At 32.7% G+C, this 17,071-nt stretch overlaps 1 protein-coding gene across 1 annotated transcript in view; it reads left to right on the forward strand.

Annotated features, from left to right (window-relative positions):
• Nucleotides 1-17,071, forward strand: part of TBC1D32 (TBC1 domain family, member 32) — a gene marked incomplete at its 3' end in the record, with an annotated part of 149,181 nt that overhangs the window by 14,444 nt on the left and 117,666 nt on the right. Inside the window, 8 exon segments of the mRNA XM_012643805.1 lie at nt 6,865-6,901; nt 7,100-7,168; nt 9,301-9,426; nt 12,287-12,365; nt 12,500-12,603; nt 12,699-12,760; nt 13,345-13,489; nt 15,911-15,970. Of these exon segments, the coding sequence (XP_012499259.1) occupies nt 6,865-6,901; nt 7,100-7,168; nt 9,301-9,426; nt 12,287-12,365; nt 12,500-12,603; nt 12,699-12,760; nt 13,345-13,489; nt 15,911-15,970 (682 nt within the window).

Raw genomic sequence — 17,071 nt, forward strand, 5'->3', positions numbered from 1 at the left:
AAATAGGATTGATTGATTAACTGGAAATTGAGGTCACTAATTCCCAAATACTAAATTGTTTCTAGCATTAGAATCATAGATTTTTGAAGAACTGCAAAGCTTTGGTTGAAATGGAACCATAATTTCAGTAGCTATCCTTGTTGATTTCGTTTCGTTTTGATTCTTGAGAAGGAATCATGCTTTAAGTTTCTATGGCTTCTTTTGGGATGTCCACAGGGTATATCTGAATTTTCAAGTGTCTGCCCTATGACTATGACTTTGTTTTAAAAGTTACTAATTGGGTTAATAGTAAACTCTGCCCATCAAGAAGGCATGTGAATCCCTGGTCTTTTGGAAAAAAGCATGTGAATGCCAGATCTATCCTGAAAGCTCTTTCAGTGTAGCCAAGTTCTAGGAGATGTTTGGGTATACTTTTGCTTAGTGAAAAGACTCTCATTTAACTGATTAAAGAGAGACTGGATTAATATGGTCAGAATTGAAAAGGTCTCTAAAAATGTATCAGTCATTCCTTCCATTAAATACATTCTTATTTATGCCTTCAAAATTAAGTTACTTTGCTCTGTGCTTAAAAAAATCTGTCTACATTTTTCTATTAATAACATTGAGTAAACAACATTGATGCTGCTGATTTGATACTAGTAAAATACTTGCATTTTGTGAATAGAATAGGCTTTAATTTATTGTTAATGAAAAAATTGCAACCTGATTATATGTGGATTTCTGACCCATTATTGAAAAACAGGAGACTATTAGTGTAAGTTGTGAATATTAAAGAATAAAGGAGAGAGAGTGGCTTTTAACGTAGTTGTGAGCAGAGCAATGAAAGGATTTGGTATTGTGATTAAACCTGGAAAAAGTCTCTGCAAAATAATGATGGAAAGATAGAAGTAATAATACTAGCTATCTGCTATTGAAATTTCTGCCGTATACTGGTCCCTGTGCTTAGCTTTATATTCACTATAAGTGTTACTAGTCCACTTCACAGACAAAATTGAGACATATAATAATAGTTGAGTAATTTCCCTAAGCTTGAATTGCTAGTTAGGGATGGAACTTGAATTTAAGCCTGGCTTCTCTTCCTCAAGAGTCTGTTCTCTTTGTTCTTTGCCATACTACCTGGAGACTGCTTGGGTGCAAATTGTGGTTCCACCACTTACTAGCTATAGGACCTTAACTTTTCTATGCTGTAGTGTTTCTCATTTGTAAAGTAAGAATAGGGGATGATAATACCACTTACCATAGGGTTGTTGAGAAGACTAACTAAATTAATGTAGGCCAGGTGCTTAGAACAATGCCTGGCACACAGTTGCTGCTCTGTATATGTTAGCTTTCAAAAGGGTATGCTGAGACAGATTCCATTCAGAGATACACTCAAAGGGAAAATTTCTCAGCTGTGATCTTGTGTGGTTTCTAACTGAGCTTTGCTGGGTCATTTTCTGCTGCTAGGGAATTAGAGGATTATATCCAATATCCATTAGGCTTTCAGAATTCATGTCCTTCCTCTTGTAGTTTTTTTGTCTCCCTCTTCCCCCACAGTATTCAGTGTAGTACAGCACAGTTATTATGCTGTTGTATACTGTGCCAGCTATTTTATTACATTCCAAGGAAACTACCCCTGAGTGTACACTTTATGTGGAGAAGGTGAGTTGAGGATAACAGTCACCTGTTATTCTTCTATAACATGAACGTGCTTAAAGCATTTACTGTTTTTTTTTTTTTTTTTTTTTGCTTTCCAAGCCAGCTCTTTTTGAAGCTTATCCTTTGATACCTGTGTGTGGTAGGCATAATAATGGCCATCTCAAAGATGTCCACATCCTAATCCTCAGAACCTGTGAACATGCTACCTTAAATGGCAAAAGAGATGTTGCTGGTGTGATTAAGTTAAGGATATTCAGATGAGGGAGATTATCCTGGGTTATCCAGGTCAGCCCAATGTAATCACAGGGGTCTGTTTAAGAGATACTCAGGAGGGTCAGAGAAAGTGCTGTGCACTCTGACATAGAGGTCGGAGTGATATGATCACTGGCTTCAAAGGTGGAAGCAGGCAATCAAAGCCAAGGAATGCAGACGGCCTCTGGAAGCTGAAAGAAGCAAGGAAATGTATTCTTCTTTTCCTGGAAACAGTCTGAGCTCCGTCTTGTTGCTAGGTTTTGAATTATTCGGTAAGAATTTTTCTCAAGTAGTTTTTTTCCTTTAGTGGGTGCATGTCCTTTGCCTTGTTTTTCAGAGTATGTGCTTTCAACTACCCTAATTTATTTCTTGCCATTACTCTTCAAATCTTAATCAGAATATCTTAAATTTAGCCCATTTTCTGGCCCCTCCTTAAATCTTCAAAGCTCTACAATGCTCTTTTTGGTGAGAAATTCTGCTTTTGAGGATTTTATGCTATGCTGAGGGATTCTAAGACTCTCATCTCTTTTTCAGCAACATCAGCCCGAACATAGGATTAGCTACATCCTAATCTACACATCAGAAGTTCCTCCATCTTTGGCTACCACCAGTTGAAAAGATTTTAATTCTTCTTATTGTTTGCTTTGTAAGCAGAAAAAGAGTCATAAAATCTTAAAAATGTAGAAGTGAAAGGGAAAAGTGGCTGAGATTTCAAAAACTGAACATAGTAGTGTTGATATTGTAGCTACCTAGAGTTAGATCTGAGACAGGTGGATTGTTTGGGAGAAGCATCAGGACTGGTGTATGGTTATTTTTGCTCGCTTGTTTTAATAGTAATCCCTTGAGGAAACAATGTCAGAAAACTAGTAATTTCTTTGATTAGCAGTGCTAATATTCTTCTTTATGAACACTTGGTTTCTTCATACTTTAAAATAGTAATAGATTTTTATTATTCTCAATCTAGCAGTTTTACAGAAAAATGCTAAAGATTTTTAAAGTCAAAACAATTAAAACATCTAGGAAATTAAGAAAAACAGCATTTGAAAATGTTTTTAAAAACTTATGTTTTTGTTTTGAAATAGTAACTTTGTTCTTTACAGTTTAGTGAAAGATGAGTGCATAATTTAAAAAGTTTTAGATGTGCTACAATTTGAAACAGCCATTCTACATGAAGCTAATTTATTCTGAATCTTGAGACAAACCAGCTGAAATAATCTCTGGTTCTGCCATTGATGAACTTGGACCTTGGTTTCTTAACCTGTGTATACTTAAGTTTTCTTATGTGTGTAGTGGAGATAGAGCCTATCTTATAGGGTGTTTGCAAATTTAGTGATTTAACTAACATCTAAAGCATTTTGAACAGTGCCTGGCATGTATTAAGCATTTATATAGTGTTTGTTGTCAGCATTGGGTGAGGTTTCTTTTCTTTTCTTTTTTTTTTTTTAAGAATAGGAAAGAAATCGTTGTACCGTTATGCATATTAAAGCCTGAGACATTATTAAGTTCAATATTTATGTGTTTTTCCTTTTTATTTCCCACAACAGTACTGTTCGAACAACACTAATAGCTGTATTTGGTTGCATATTTGATGGTTTATACAGTTTACATTTCTAGAGTAAATTAATTTTGAGGGTGATTTTTAAAAAATAAAGTGTAGGAATAGAATAATGTGAATATTTTTCAGTATATGTTGTAATAAAGTAATTGAACATGATATCTCTATAAAAAAATTACAGAATGTGTTCTGTTTGCAATCTTTAGGTAACTTGCATCTGACAGAAATGTATCCAAATCTTATTTTAGCACATAAAGACCTTTCATTCAGATTGATATGATCATATAAAAGGACCAAATACATCTTAGACTATCAATTTTTTCCATTTCTTTCTCTTTTCCCCTTTCAGTTTGCTCAGATATTATTTGCTTAGTTTACACTTCAACAAATGTAAATTTAAGATCTTTAAAAAATTTTTTCATTTATATCTCACAGTTTCTAATAAATGTTTTTTAAAAAACTTTCTTTCTGGCAGTAGCTACATATATTGATATCATCACTTCTGTTATCACCAACAGATCTGTATGTCTTGCCTTACAAACTGAGTTAGCAGACATTGATCCTATCCTCAGGAATTTTCAATCTAAGTAATATTTAGAACAACTGAAAATCTAACAAGTATATATTAAGGTGAATACATTATCCACATGCTCTATTTAAATAAATTATTACAGTTAGTTGCTATAGCAATTTATGTTCATTCATGATAAAGAACAATATTAAAAGGAGACTTCAGCATAGGTAGCCTTTAAGACAGATATTAGATAAATTCTGATATTTACTGTGATAATAATTATAAAAATTATTTCATTGTTTAACATTTTTAAACAGAAGTTTGTACTGTGTTTAAGAAGACAGTTAAAGGAATCTTTTTTAGGGTGTTGAGTAAGTAGATTGAGGATACTCCAACTAGATAACAATTAAAGGTTATGCTTTTCTTTTCTTTTTTAGTGGCAAAGAAGGAAAAAAGTTATGCTTTTCTAATATGTATTATAACCTTGGAGGAAAGACAAATATAGAATTGAGAGACATCAACTCTGGATGTACACTCATATGTACTGGGCATCTGCCACGTGTAATATCTTGTTAGGTATTGCAAAAATGCAAAGATTAATCAGATATGCATTATTTTCTCAAGGAGTTTAGTTAATATAGGAAAGAGGTAGGATAGGTACATAAATAACAACGTTGTGAAATAGAAATGATACATTTTGGGAATCCCAAAGAGTAGCCCTTATCATTAATAATATCAAAGGGCTATAGAGGAAAGTGTTTCCGACATTGGAATAGACAAAAACTCTGAACCAACAAAGAATATGACATATATGAGAACCTTTGTATAGTTTTTTTAAGTGGTAAAGGGTTAGAATAAAGAGTTTGGGGGGTATATTAGGGCCAGATTATGGAGTGAGGGCAAGAATTATGTTTTAATTATTATTTATAGCTCCTGGCTGTAAAATCATAGTGCCTGATACATATTAGGTGCTTGGCACATATTATGTGCAGAATAAATATTTAAGGAATAAATTAATACATTCAAAAGCTAAATTGGATTGTGTTATGTAGGCAAAAGGAAATTATTTTAGGTTTTTGAATAGAGAAATGTGTTTCAGCGAGATTTACCTGACAGTTGTATGCAGAAGTGGGGAGAAAGTTGATGTAGGGAGACAAGTTAGAAGGCTAACATGGTAGTTGAAGTAAGAAATAATAAGGATCCCAACTTAAGCTTGGTAGGAATAGGTAGGAATGGACTGACATGAGAATTACTACAGAGGTAAAATCATTAAACTTGACTATTGACCGTGTTTTGGAGGGGGTGGCACAAATGGCAGTAGACTCAAAGGTCTAGCTATGGCTTCAAGCCAAGAGGACTAGATGATGATGATGTCATAAACTGTGCCTGGGATTTGGAGTGGAAGGTTAGGTGTGGAGAGTGATATGGTAAGTTCAGTTTTCTTAGTCATACTGAGTTTGAGATGCCAATAAGGTATGCCACTGGTATAAGAAGAAGTTGAAAATGCAGGATTCACTTGGTAGAAAGGTTAGTGTTAGGGATAACACAGTGTGAGTCATCTGTGCAGAGGCTTTTGAGCTGAGTTGTAAGTGATAAGAAGGCAGCCATACAAAGCTCTGGAGTAGGAGCACTGCCAGCTGGAGGAAAGGCTATGGCAAACATTCTTAGGCTAGAGTGACCATGACATCTTCCAGGGTTGGAAAGAAGGCAGTGTACCTGGAGCCTGGACAGCAGGGTGATGTATGAGAGAGAGAGAGAGAGAGAGGGAGAGAGAAACTGAGTAAAGTGGGAAGTCTTTTGAGGGCTTCTGTAATGGGGTGAAGGGATTTGATTTCTAACTTTGAGAAGCTTTGACTGCTATTTGGGAATGGATAGTGGGGCCAGTTGAGGTAAGAGTGGAAGCAGGAAGACCAGATAAGGTGAATTGAAGTAGTCCAGATTAGAGGGGATGGGGCCTTGGACTAGGGTTTTAGCAGGGAAGTAGTAATGGGTAGTTGTATTTAGTATGTTTGGAACTTGGGGATTGTCTTGCAGGACTTAATGATGGACTGAATGTAGGAAATGAGAAAGTGAGGAGTCAAGATTGACTTCTATTTTTGACCTAACTCAACCTGAATGGATCATAGTGCCCTTTACCAAGATGAAAGTCTCAGGGAGGAGCAGATTTGGAATTTAAAAAAAAAAAATCAGGAATTCTATTTTGGGTATGTTAAGTTTGAGATGCCCATTAGACTTTCAAATGGAATGTTGAGAGGTTAATTAGATATATAACTCTAGAGATCAAGTGACTGAATAAATTTATGTGTCATCATGATACATCTAAAGTCAAGGAACTGGATGAGAACATCTCAGGAAAGAGTACAGTGAAGAGAGGAGGGTCTCTAATATGGGTGAGAGCATGAATTCTGATAGCTGTGTAACTTGAAGCGGGTATTTAACCTCTTTGGTTTTCATGTTTTTCAATTTCACACAGTCATTGTGAGTTGAGATAGTATAGGGCTTGTTTCATAGTAGATAGTAAGTGGCGCTATTTTTGTAATCTTTCTTATTTTTAGATGATTTTTTTAGATGTTATGCATATTTAAATTGCCTTTGGTGGGAAAAAAGACCCTTTCTGTTTCCGAAATAGCTTATGGCCTACTTACTATAAACTTTTTTCTAGATGGAGGTTTTTACTTCTGGAATTTTTTCACCAAAAAAACTATGAAAAAATGCTAAGGAAAAGTACAAGAAAGAAAGGGAACAAAAAAGATGAAGCACCACTGTAGCAATATGTAGGGTACAAAACAAGTAAAATTGTTTTTGTTGTTTGTTTTATCTTTCTGTTTCATTCATCTCATATTTCCGAGTACATAATATTTAGGCTTTATGTCTTTTGAGTCTTATAATGTTCTACACATTCCAGTTGTTTAGCAGATAATAATAGTTTCATATACATGAAGGTAAACTGTTTTACTGGTATATTCAGTTCCCATTTAAAAGTCTTGGGAAACAAAAAATCCCAAGCATTGCCAAATCAAAATATATCATCTTCTCTTGTCCAGAATGTGTTGTGTGCTTGGAATTATATTAAAAATAATTTATAGCAATACTTCTAAAAGCCTTGTAAATAAGTGAATGCTCTGTCAATTGTGTTACAGAGTTACAAATTTTGTCAAGGAAAATTACAATCGATTTTAGAGCAGTTGGATCCTGGGCAGCCTAAAGAGGTAAGTTAAAAGGATAGCTGTCAAGTTCAGTTGGCTATCATGTATTTATAATGTATTGAATTACAATCAGTAGCAGCTGGGCTGTTTCTCTTAAGGTTAGGCCTTTGTTATTATGGGCAATCCTAGACTGAGATCCCTGGTAAACTCAGTCTTGAAATGAAAGGTCGCAGTGTAAGGGAGGCTTTCCTTAGAGAATTGTGATGGTTTGTAGGAGGAAATTTTTATTTCTAGCTTCAGTTTCGGAAGGATAAAGTTATGAGCAATTGTCCTCAAAACTTTCTTCATTGTTCTTTGTATGCAATGTTTTAGTGATTTCTTAGGAAAAAAGATTTTTTAATTCTTTTTCTGCTTCTAGAAAATGTGAGCAACTTTAAAAAAATTATTTCTAATGGAAGAATAAAAGTTGTATATATTTATCATGTACAGCTTGTTTTGAAATGTATACAATGAGGAGTGGCTGACTTGAACTAATTAACATATGCACTACCTTATATACTTATTATTTTTGTGGTGAGAACACTTAAAATCTACTTTCTTAGTAATTTTCAGGAATACATTATTATTAACATAGTCACCAGGTTGTACAATACATCTCTCGAACTTATTCCACCTATCTAACTGAAATTTTGTATCCTTTGACCAATATCTCCCATATGAGAAACTTTGACAATTTGTTCATTTATTGGAAAAAGTATTTTTAAGGGAGCAATTGTATTGAATTATATCTGTTTATATTTTAAAATATTGTACAAGTTACTGTTAACAAAGTCTTAATTTTATCTGAAAGTCAGTCTGAAATAGAAAATATGGTAGACCATTTGGTCTCAATTTTTGAAATTATTTTTCTCAAACTTTCATTTTAAATTAAATGAATAGTTTAATTTTCCACTGAAATTTTCTAAAAAATCGTAAGAATAATTTTTTCCTTTCAACATTTTGCTTTCTGATTTATTTTCTGGGTTCATATTAAATAATATGTTTTAAAAGCTCTTAAAAATGAAGTTTGACTTTTATATGATAAAAATCCTATTGTCTTTAGTTTAAATGGATTATTTGGAAATCTATACTTATTCAGAAACCTTTATTCTGCTTCTGCAAGTAGTAAATTCTTAATGGGATTTTGTCCTAAAAATGAACTGGGAAGGAAAAAACACTTAACATTGTAAATGAACTCATAATTATAAAACTCTCCCCATATTCCCCCAGTGCCTATCACAAAGGTGTATTTTAGAAGCTCTTTCATATGAATATATAGGCATTTTCAAATACATCCTATCTTTTTCGTCTTACAGTTGGCACCCTGATTCAGACTGTGAGTCAGGTGGTGGCTGAGATCTCGGCTCCTGTTGCCGCCTCTGGTGCCTCACCTTTTCAGTCCCTAGGTTTCAGTTATTTCAGTTGGGCAATGACCAGATTTTGAGGACCGTGAAGAAGAAGCTTTACTCCATTCATCACTGGAGCAGAGCTATTCTCCACTACTTTCCCTCAGGTCATACTTGTGTTGAGTGAATTCTGATTGGATTTTGAGAAGACTGATTAAGAAGTAAGCCTTCTGTGAAAATACAGAAATTCAGTTTTGTATACCACTGCTGAATGACTTTTTTCTTCTACCTCAGTAGTTAGAAGGTCAGAAAATATAGCAGAAAAAGCAGGTTCAAACTAATTGTTTTGTGAGAATTGTTCATATATCTTGAAATGGGAATGCTTCACCAGGGGCATATCTGGATGATGTTTTGAAATTAAAGCCCTCAAACTATAGGACTGCCTATGGGGGCCTGCTAGAATGGGGAATGTCTGTAGGGCAAGGCCATTGGAAAATGTTGCCCTGATGATTCTGATTCAACCACCATCCTTTCTCCTATTCCACTTAAACGTGAGACCTAGGATCTCTTAGTACATTTAGTGTTTTAATTTTTGCTTTACACAAAACAGCAACCTATTTTTCTCTCTGTTCAGCACTTAGTTTAAAAATGAGTTCTCAACAATTATTTTATAAAAGGGCATCTGATAAATGGCTCCTTATAACAGTTATCCAGATTCTGCCTTTCAATAGTTTGTTAAATATTGTTTTGGAGAACTGGTATTATTCTAATGCCTAAGTATTAATAAAAATCTTTGTTAAAAAATTATAGGTGAGGTATGAAGCCTTGCAAACGTTATGTTCAGCTCCTCCATCTGATGTCCTGAACTGTGAAAATTGGACCACTCTCTGTGAAAAACTGACAGTGTCTCTTTCAGATCCTGATCCTGTGTTTAGTGTAAGGAAATGGTTATACAAATTTTAAAAATAATGTGTTTTCTAACCATTCAGAAATAAAATAGAGTTTTTTAATAGTAGCTCAAATATTTATAAACCTTAAGTTTTACCTTTCATATTGTCAAAATTTTCTTTAAAGGAATTAACGTACTATTTCATGATTATATTCAAAGCATAGTCAGTATCATTCTTCATTGCTAGATAATAAACTGTTACGTTGTGTGTTTTGTTTTATAAAGGGATATACAAATATTTATCATTGTTTTTGAGTTAAAAATATTTAAAAGAATTTGGCTGGGCATGGTAGCTCTCACCTGTAATCCTAGCACTCTGGGAGGCTGAGGCTGGAGGATCGCTCGAGGTCAGGAGTTCAAGACCAGCCTGAGCAAGAGTGAGATCCCGTCTTTACTAAAAATAGAAAGAAATTAGTTGGACAACTAAAAATATATAGAAAAAAATTAGCCAGGCATGGTGGCACATACCTGTAGTCCCAGCTACTCGGAAGGCTGAGACAGAAGGATTGCTTGAGCCCAGGAGTTTGAGGTTGCTGTGAGCTAGCCTGACCCCATGGCACTCTATCCCAGGCAACAGAGCAAGACTTTGTCTCAACAACAGCAACAACAACAACAACAAAAAAAAAAACAAAAAAATTCATGATACATGGCATTTGAACTTAAAATTGATGAATTAACATTTATTCAAAAGGATTCATAAGGATTTTGCTCATACATTTAAATATTTAGAGATAACTGCTTAAGAGAGAAGCTAGAAAACTGTAAAGTTAAGAGTTTAGAAAATAATTTGAGATGAATCATAAAGCAAATAAAAAGAATTTCTAAAATTGTAAAATTATGAAGTCAGATATGATTTATGCAAAAGTTGATTTGCATATGACTTTTCAGGAACAGTTATATGATGAAAATTAAGCTTATATTAACAAGTAGAAATAATTCTATAGATAGTGTCTATGATGTGAATGAAAAAAAAACCTGACTGTATCCAAGTATCACATTTAAAATAGAAATTGAATTTTTTAATTTTTAAGAGTCTTTTTTTCCTAATTGATATGTCAGTGAAAAAATTTTTGCTTTAAAATTGAATAGTGCTTTGTACAGACTTTAAGGCATTAGCACAATAGTTACATTTTGCTTTTTGTTCGATAAATATGTGTTGAATACTTACAGTGTGCATCATTCTAGTTTAGATGCAGGGAACATATCAGGAACAAGATAGAAAAAAGGTCTTTGCCCTCATGGAACTTAGATTTTAGTAGAGGACAGAGAGAGTAAACAAATAGTTATAGAAAAATATAAGATATCTCAATACATTTGTCTGTTTAAAAATCACACATTACCATCAAGAAAGATATAATTATACTGGTACACAGAAATGGTTTGAGAACCAGTATTTGTTTTTCTTACAAAGGGAAGAAGGTGTTTATCTCATAGTTGGATGCAGTTCAACCTTATTAACACCAGAGGGTATTGTAGACTTCTGTACAGACTCAGTGATCCAAGAACTTCAAGGGGATAAAAGATATTTCAGGGTCCTCTTTAACATTTGGAGGCTGTCTAACAAGAAATGCAATTGTAAATTCTCCTGCATTTTTTCATTACATAACAAAGACAACATAGTAGCTCAATAGATTTATTTTAGAAATTATGTTAATAATTTTATAAAATATCTATGTTCCTAATGGGTCAGTATAAGTTGCATTATTTAGCCATTATAGATTATTACGCAGCAAAGGACAGTTTTATTAAGCTAACAAAATTGGAAAATTGGAAGCAATTGTTACAGGGGAGAAATGGTAATAGAATCAGTCATTTTGAAGTAGAAAACAAGGCATGAATTTCTTTTCATTTTCAATTTGTGCTTGATCCAAATTATTTTTGAGTTTGATTCTCTTTCTTCTCCTGCACTAAGGACTCTTGCATGTAACTGAGTGAAGCCTATAGGGGCTGAAAAGTATGACAGATATTTATCAATTGCTGCAAGTGTAAAAATAGACTTCCCAAAGTAATTAATATCCTGTGTTCAAGTAGGAATTTCTTGGGGGTTATTAGAAGATATCTTTAGTCATTTGGCGAACTATTTCTTGTAAGCAGATTATGCTAAGGGATTTAAGTAGGTTTATTAATTTTTTTCTGCAAGTTAGAAAATTTAAGGCAACTTTGTTTTTATTTAATGGAAAGTTGGATTTCACTATTAGGATTAATATCAATTAGTATTTAATATCTTATGACAATATTAAAGTTGGTATAATTACGATGATAATAGCTACCATTTTTTAAGTACCTACTAGTGACAGGCACTGTTCTAACTACATGTTACCTTATTTGTTTCATTTACTTTGTGATCGTTTCTACTTTGAGTTTTAATAATGTAATTTTTAAAAAATATGTGTATTTTTCTTGGGAATAGGAAAAATTATTAGAAAGAATCCTAAATGTCTAATTACTGAAATTACTCGTGTAAGCAATTTAAAAAGACAAATGTTGGATTTGGAAATGTGTGTTTTTTTTAAAAGTTAATACTGCCTATTCTGTCCCTTTATGTGACACCTTTATATTGTACCTTCTATCAAACCTCCCCTCTGCCCCCTCCTGGCCAATATCGGTACCTACTATTACCAGATTTTGGAATAATATATTTCTGTTATTAGATCCACTATTTTGGTCGATTTTATTTTTTGCTGACCAACATAAGAATGTGCCCCTTTTAAAATAAGTACATTCCTGTTCAGGTTTCTGAATAGTTTATTTTTTAAGTATTTATTATCTGGGATTTTACTATGTGAAAAATATTTCATCTCGTCTAGTAAGAATCTTACATGCAGATCTTCTGTTTCATTTCTATAGGACCGGATTTTAAAATTCTATGCACAGACATTTACACTTTCACCATTACATATGACCAAGGAAATTTATACAAGCTTAGGTATGTTTATTAAATAATTTTAAATGTTTTTTCTCTTTTGTGTATACTTAAGAAAAATAGAAAAGAAATAACTTTTCAGAAAGCACTATAAGTGAATGGTATAAAAGTTTTGTGTTTTTACCTTTTCTTTTCAGCAAAATATTTGGAGTTATACTTTCTTTCTAGAGAAAATCATATTCCTACTCTTTCAGCTGGTGTGGACATAACTAATCCTAATGTGATCCGCTTACTTAAAAAGGTATTCATTTGCTAGACTGTGCTTTTATTTTTGTTTAAGTAGTTTTATATTTAAGAACTCTAATTTTGTGAGAACTATTTTATACTGCTTTGTAGGTTCGTCTTCTAAATGAGTATCAGAAAGAGGCTCCGTCTTTCTGGATTCGTCACCCAGAGAAGTAAGTCCCCTAACTCAGGCCAACATAAAACAAGGGAGTGTTACTGCCCCACAAACGTTTCAAAGTGAAAGAATATAGACAGTCTTAATTGACTTACATTATTGGGAAAGGATTAATAAAGTTTCAATTTTTTTTAAGCTTGTCATGTTTTGTACTTAGCTAAGTGAATGGCTCTATACAAGTACCATTTTATACTATTATCACAACAAAGTAAAAAAGTATGTTGTAGCTTTAGGTTGGTCTTTGCTACTTTGGACAGGTTCCTTAAATGTTCTTTAAGCTTTTTCCTTTCAGCTCTAAAATTTTTAGTAAGGTTGTAGGAGTATCTGTGAGTCTAAAAAGGAGAGTTAAATTTGGAGATCCAGTGTTGAAGGAGAAAAAACGTTAAGTTTTTAAGCAGAAAAATTGAGTATGAATCCCACCTCTGCCATTTACTGAAATATAAAAAAATTGTTTCTGAAGATTATGTCATTTTATCATTCCATAAACATAATGCACATCACCAGTGTGCATGTGTGTGTGTGTGTGTGTGTGTGTATAGCATTTGCTTTTTTCTAAAATCATTTTTTCCTCCAAACTTTAAGGTATATGGAAGAAATTGTGGAGAGTACTTTGTCCTTGTTATCAGTTAAACATAATCAAAGCCATCATGTCTCACAAAAGACTTTAGATCCGATCTACTTTTTTGCATTAGTCGATACCAAGGCTGTGTGGTTCAAAAAGTGGATGGTAAGGAAAAATAGAATGTTTTTATACTTTTCAGTACATTGCTATATTATTTTAAGGAATAACTAATGTTTGAGTGTTCAGTATGTGCTAAGAGTTCTAATTGCTTTTACATGTGTTAACTCATTTAATTCTTTACAAAATTTATGAAGTAGGTGGTATTAATAACACATTTTTTCTATGTAGTAATTGAGGCATGGAGAAGTTAACTTGCCTAAGATTGTTTACCTAGGGAATGGCAGAGACCGAATAGAATTTTAAATGATAATTCATTTGAATCTATTTAATAAGCTGAATGACCTATCCAAATCTGATTTTTCTTTACTTTAAAAGCTTCAAAAATTTTAAGCATATGTGGTAGACCATAAGGATTCAGTACTCATTTTTCTTTGGCTTAGGAGATATGTCTGAAAGTACTTCTTCACTTGCCTCCCTCCCTGAAGTTTGGGGAAATGTGTTTAATGCCTGAATCTGGCAATTTCCTATGGATTCACCACTGTTCTGGAACTGAAGCTAGTATTAAGAGTAGAGAGCTCTTTATACTGTTACCTCCTTCAACCATGGTATAAGACAGGTCTGTGTTTAGCAGTAGTAGCAACACAACTGACTTTTGTGCTCACATCTTTTTCTCTCTCAATCTGTGTAGTAGGCACGTAGGTGCTGTATTTGTTGCAGTGGGGAAGGGACGAGCTGGGTCATATTCATTTACTGCTCAGGACAGTTTGGATGTTATCTAACTGATGGCATTTTTTGCCTTTTGCTATCTGAACTGTAGATAAATGCCAAACTAACCAGAACAGAATTCTGTCTCCAGTACTTAGGCCTTACCTGGCCTATATAGTATGTGTTTGATAAATGTTTGCTGAATTTAATTAAATAACTTAATATGAACCCTTTGTTCCTCACATCAGACACTTTAAAATTTTTTCCTTATTCTCAAATTATACCATTATTAGAAAAAATATGCAAAATATGTAAAAGTTCAAATATTAATATTTTCTAATTGTGCAATAGAGGGATAACAACTATTAAGATCTTGTTTCATATAGGTATTATATTTATTATATATACTTCTTTATATATCTGTTTAGGTCTTTTTTAATAAAAATGAAATCATATTCTAACTTTGTAATTAACTTTTCATTTAACATTTTTATTGCTAGTAATTGATTCTTAAGAGAATGAGGCAGAAAATGATTACAAAATCAGATCCTCAAGTGTGTTCTAGTATTAATGAAAATTCATCACATCCTCCTATACCATTTTTGTCTAAGGATGGGGTTGGAAAACTTATATAAAGAGCCAGATAGCAAATATTTTAGGCTGTGTAGTCTCTGTTGCAGCTTTCAACCCAACTATTGTAGCTCCAAACCATCCACAGATAACATGTAAATGATTGGGCTTGACTGTATTCTGGTGAAATTTTAGTTACAAAAGCAGGTGGTCTGAATTTGGTCTGAGGGATGGAATTTGCTGACTTGGTCTAAGGGATGAACTATTAGATTGCTTTTCAGAACATTCAGGTCAATATTAAAAATAGTTTAATAGTATATCAACATATTTTTCTTTAATAAGCTGAAAAAAGGATTAATAGTTTTTGAAAACATTTTAAACTACAAGGGCTAAAACGTACAGGGTTTTGATTAACCTCCAGTTAACCAAAATGCCGTTAATTAATGTTTAATTAAAAAACTTACTCCTCAGAATTTTGATAGTTTTTAACTGGGTAGTATTCTGTTTTATATTTTTATCGTTATTAAATAAAGTGAAGAAACTATATTTTGAACTAATTTTATCTTACATAATTTAACTAAATGATATTTGTAGTTTTCCCTGCTTTTGTACAATGAATGCTGCATATTTTTGTGTTTTAATTCCATCTATATTCAGTTCTAAGGAGAGAATTAAAGCTTTTTGGTACTTTGAATCGTTTTTAAGTATGATTGGCAGAAAATGATTAGGATACCGTTCCTTCAGAGCATTTCAGCCTTGGCAGATTTCTGCACATGCAGGCAATACTACAATATCCTCTTCAATATAAGTTGTGATTTTTTTTTTTTTTTGACCACTCGGGTATCTTTTCTTTGGGTTCTGTTATACATTAATAGTCGGGTATGCTTTTTTGGTGGTGATTTTAAAATAGCTTATCATGGAAATGGGGCACAATTGATGGATTGATGGATGTTTTTTTCTGCTGGTTTGTCACTAAATGATCTGTAAGTTTTTTGATATTATTTGCATTCTTGTGATTGCTATACTCCCAATCCAAATGTACATAGAAAAACCTGTTTGGCATTGATTTGTAATAATTTAAACCTAAGTTATTGTGTGATTTATGATGCTACTGGAAATAATACAGGAAAAATAGATTTAAATGGTATAGCTTGAATATTAAGTTAATTATCATTTTCCCCTTAAATTTAGCATGCATATTATAGCAGAACTGCAGTACTAAGACTTCTTGAAAAGAAATATATGTCTCTGGTAAGTCTATACTTCTGTTTTTATGTTGAGAAATAATATCACAAAAAGATATATGATGTAATAACTTGAATACGCAAAGTTGAGTGGTGGTAATTAATATTGAATAATGAAGCAATTGCCTTTTATGTGACCTAAACACCATCCTATGAAATATAAAAGGACAAATGTGGAGACTTAAAATGCAGTCAGGATAACAATTAGGAAATATATAAGTACATTTTGAATTGAGCTGCTATAAATAACAAGCTAGTTTTAGAGAAGCCATATTTTTAAGTATTATGTAATTTGATTCAGATGAGGTATTAATAAAGGAATTTTATAATATATACTCATGTTTATGAGTGAAAGTTGCTAGAGAAAAATTCAGAATGATAAATGTTTTTGCATTTATAAAAATTGGTTTGAGTTATACCAAATATAGACTAGTACTGTAAAATATATTACCTAAATTATCTACGTGTATTATTAGAACAATGTCTAAGGGTACTGAAAGGAATTAAAAAGAAATCATGTTTAATAAATAATAATTGACATCATGAAAAAGATGAAAGTTATTAAAATACTTAAAAAGTTGTATAACTTTGGGTCAATAAATATAGTTTATGTAGTTAGGATGAACCTTGAGCTTGGAAGTCAGGTGAAGGAAAGATTTCTGGAACTGTGGTTTTTGGGTAAGTGCAGTAAAGCATGAAGTGAAAGAAGGAGAACAATAATTGTTTTGTGTTTGAGAATCAAGAGAATTGAACAGCAGGAGATAGTGATACTGAGTAAGAGGATGAGAATTTATTTGTAGAGGTAAAAGGGTGCTTAAAAATTTTTAGAGAAATGAAATAAAGTCTTTCCACATCTCATTTCTCTCCCATTCCCATTTTAAATGAAAATTTGTTGTTCCTATATGAGCATAGACTGATCTTGTTAGAATAAAGAAAGAAAAAAACACAGAACAGGATGATTTTCCCCCCATGGTTTATGCGCAGATAATAACTCACTGCTGCTATCACAGAGGCCCCAGTGGAAGTATTTCAAATATGTTTCTTTTTTTTTTTTTTATTTCAGCATATTATGGGGGTACAGATGTTTACGTTACGTATGTTGCTCTTT

Source organism: Propithecus coquereli, unplaced genomic scaffold (genome assembly GCF_000956105.1).
Source record: "Propithecus coquereli isolate 6110/MARCELLA unplaced genomic scaffold, Pcoq_1.0 Scaffold200, whole genome shotgun sequence".
NCBI classification, from domain to species: domain Eukaryota; kingdom Metazoa; phylum Chordata; class Mammalia; order Primates; family Indriidae; genus Propithecus; species Propithecus coquereli.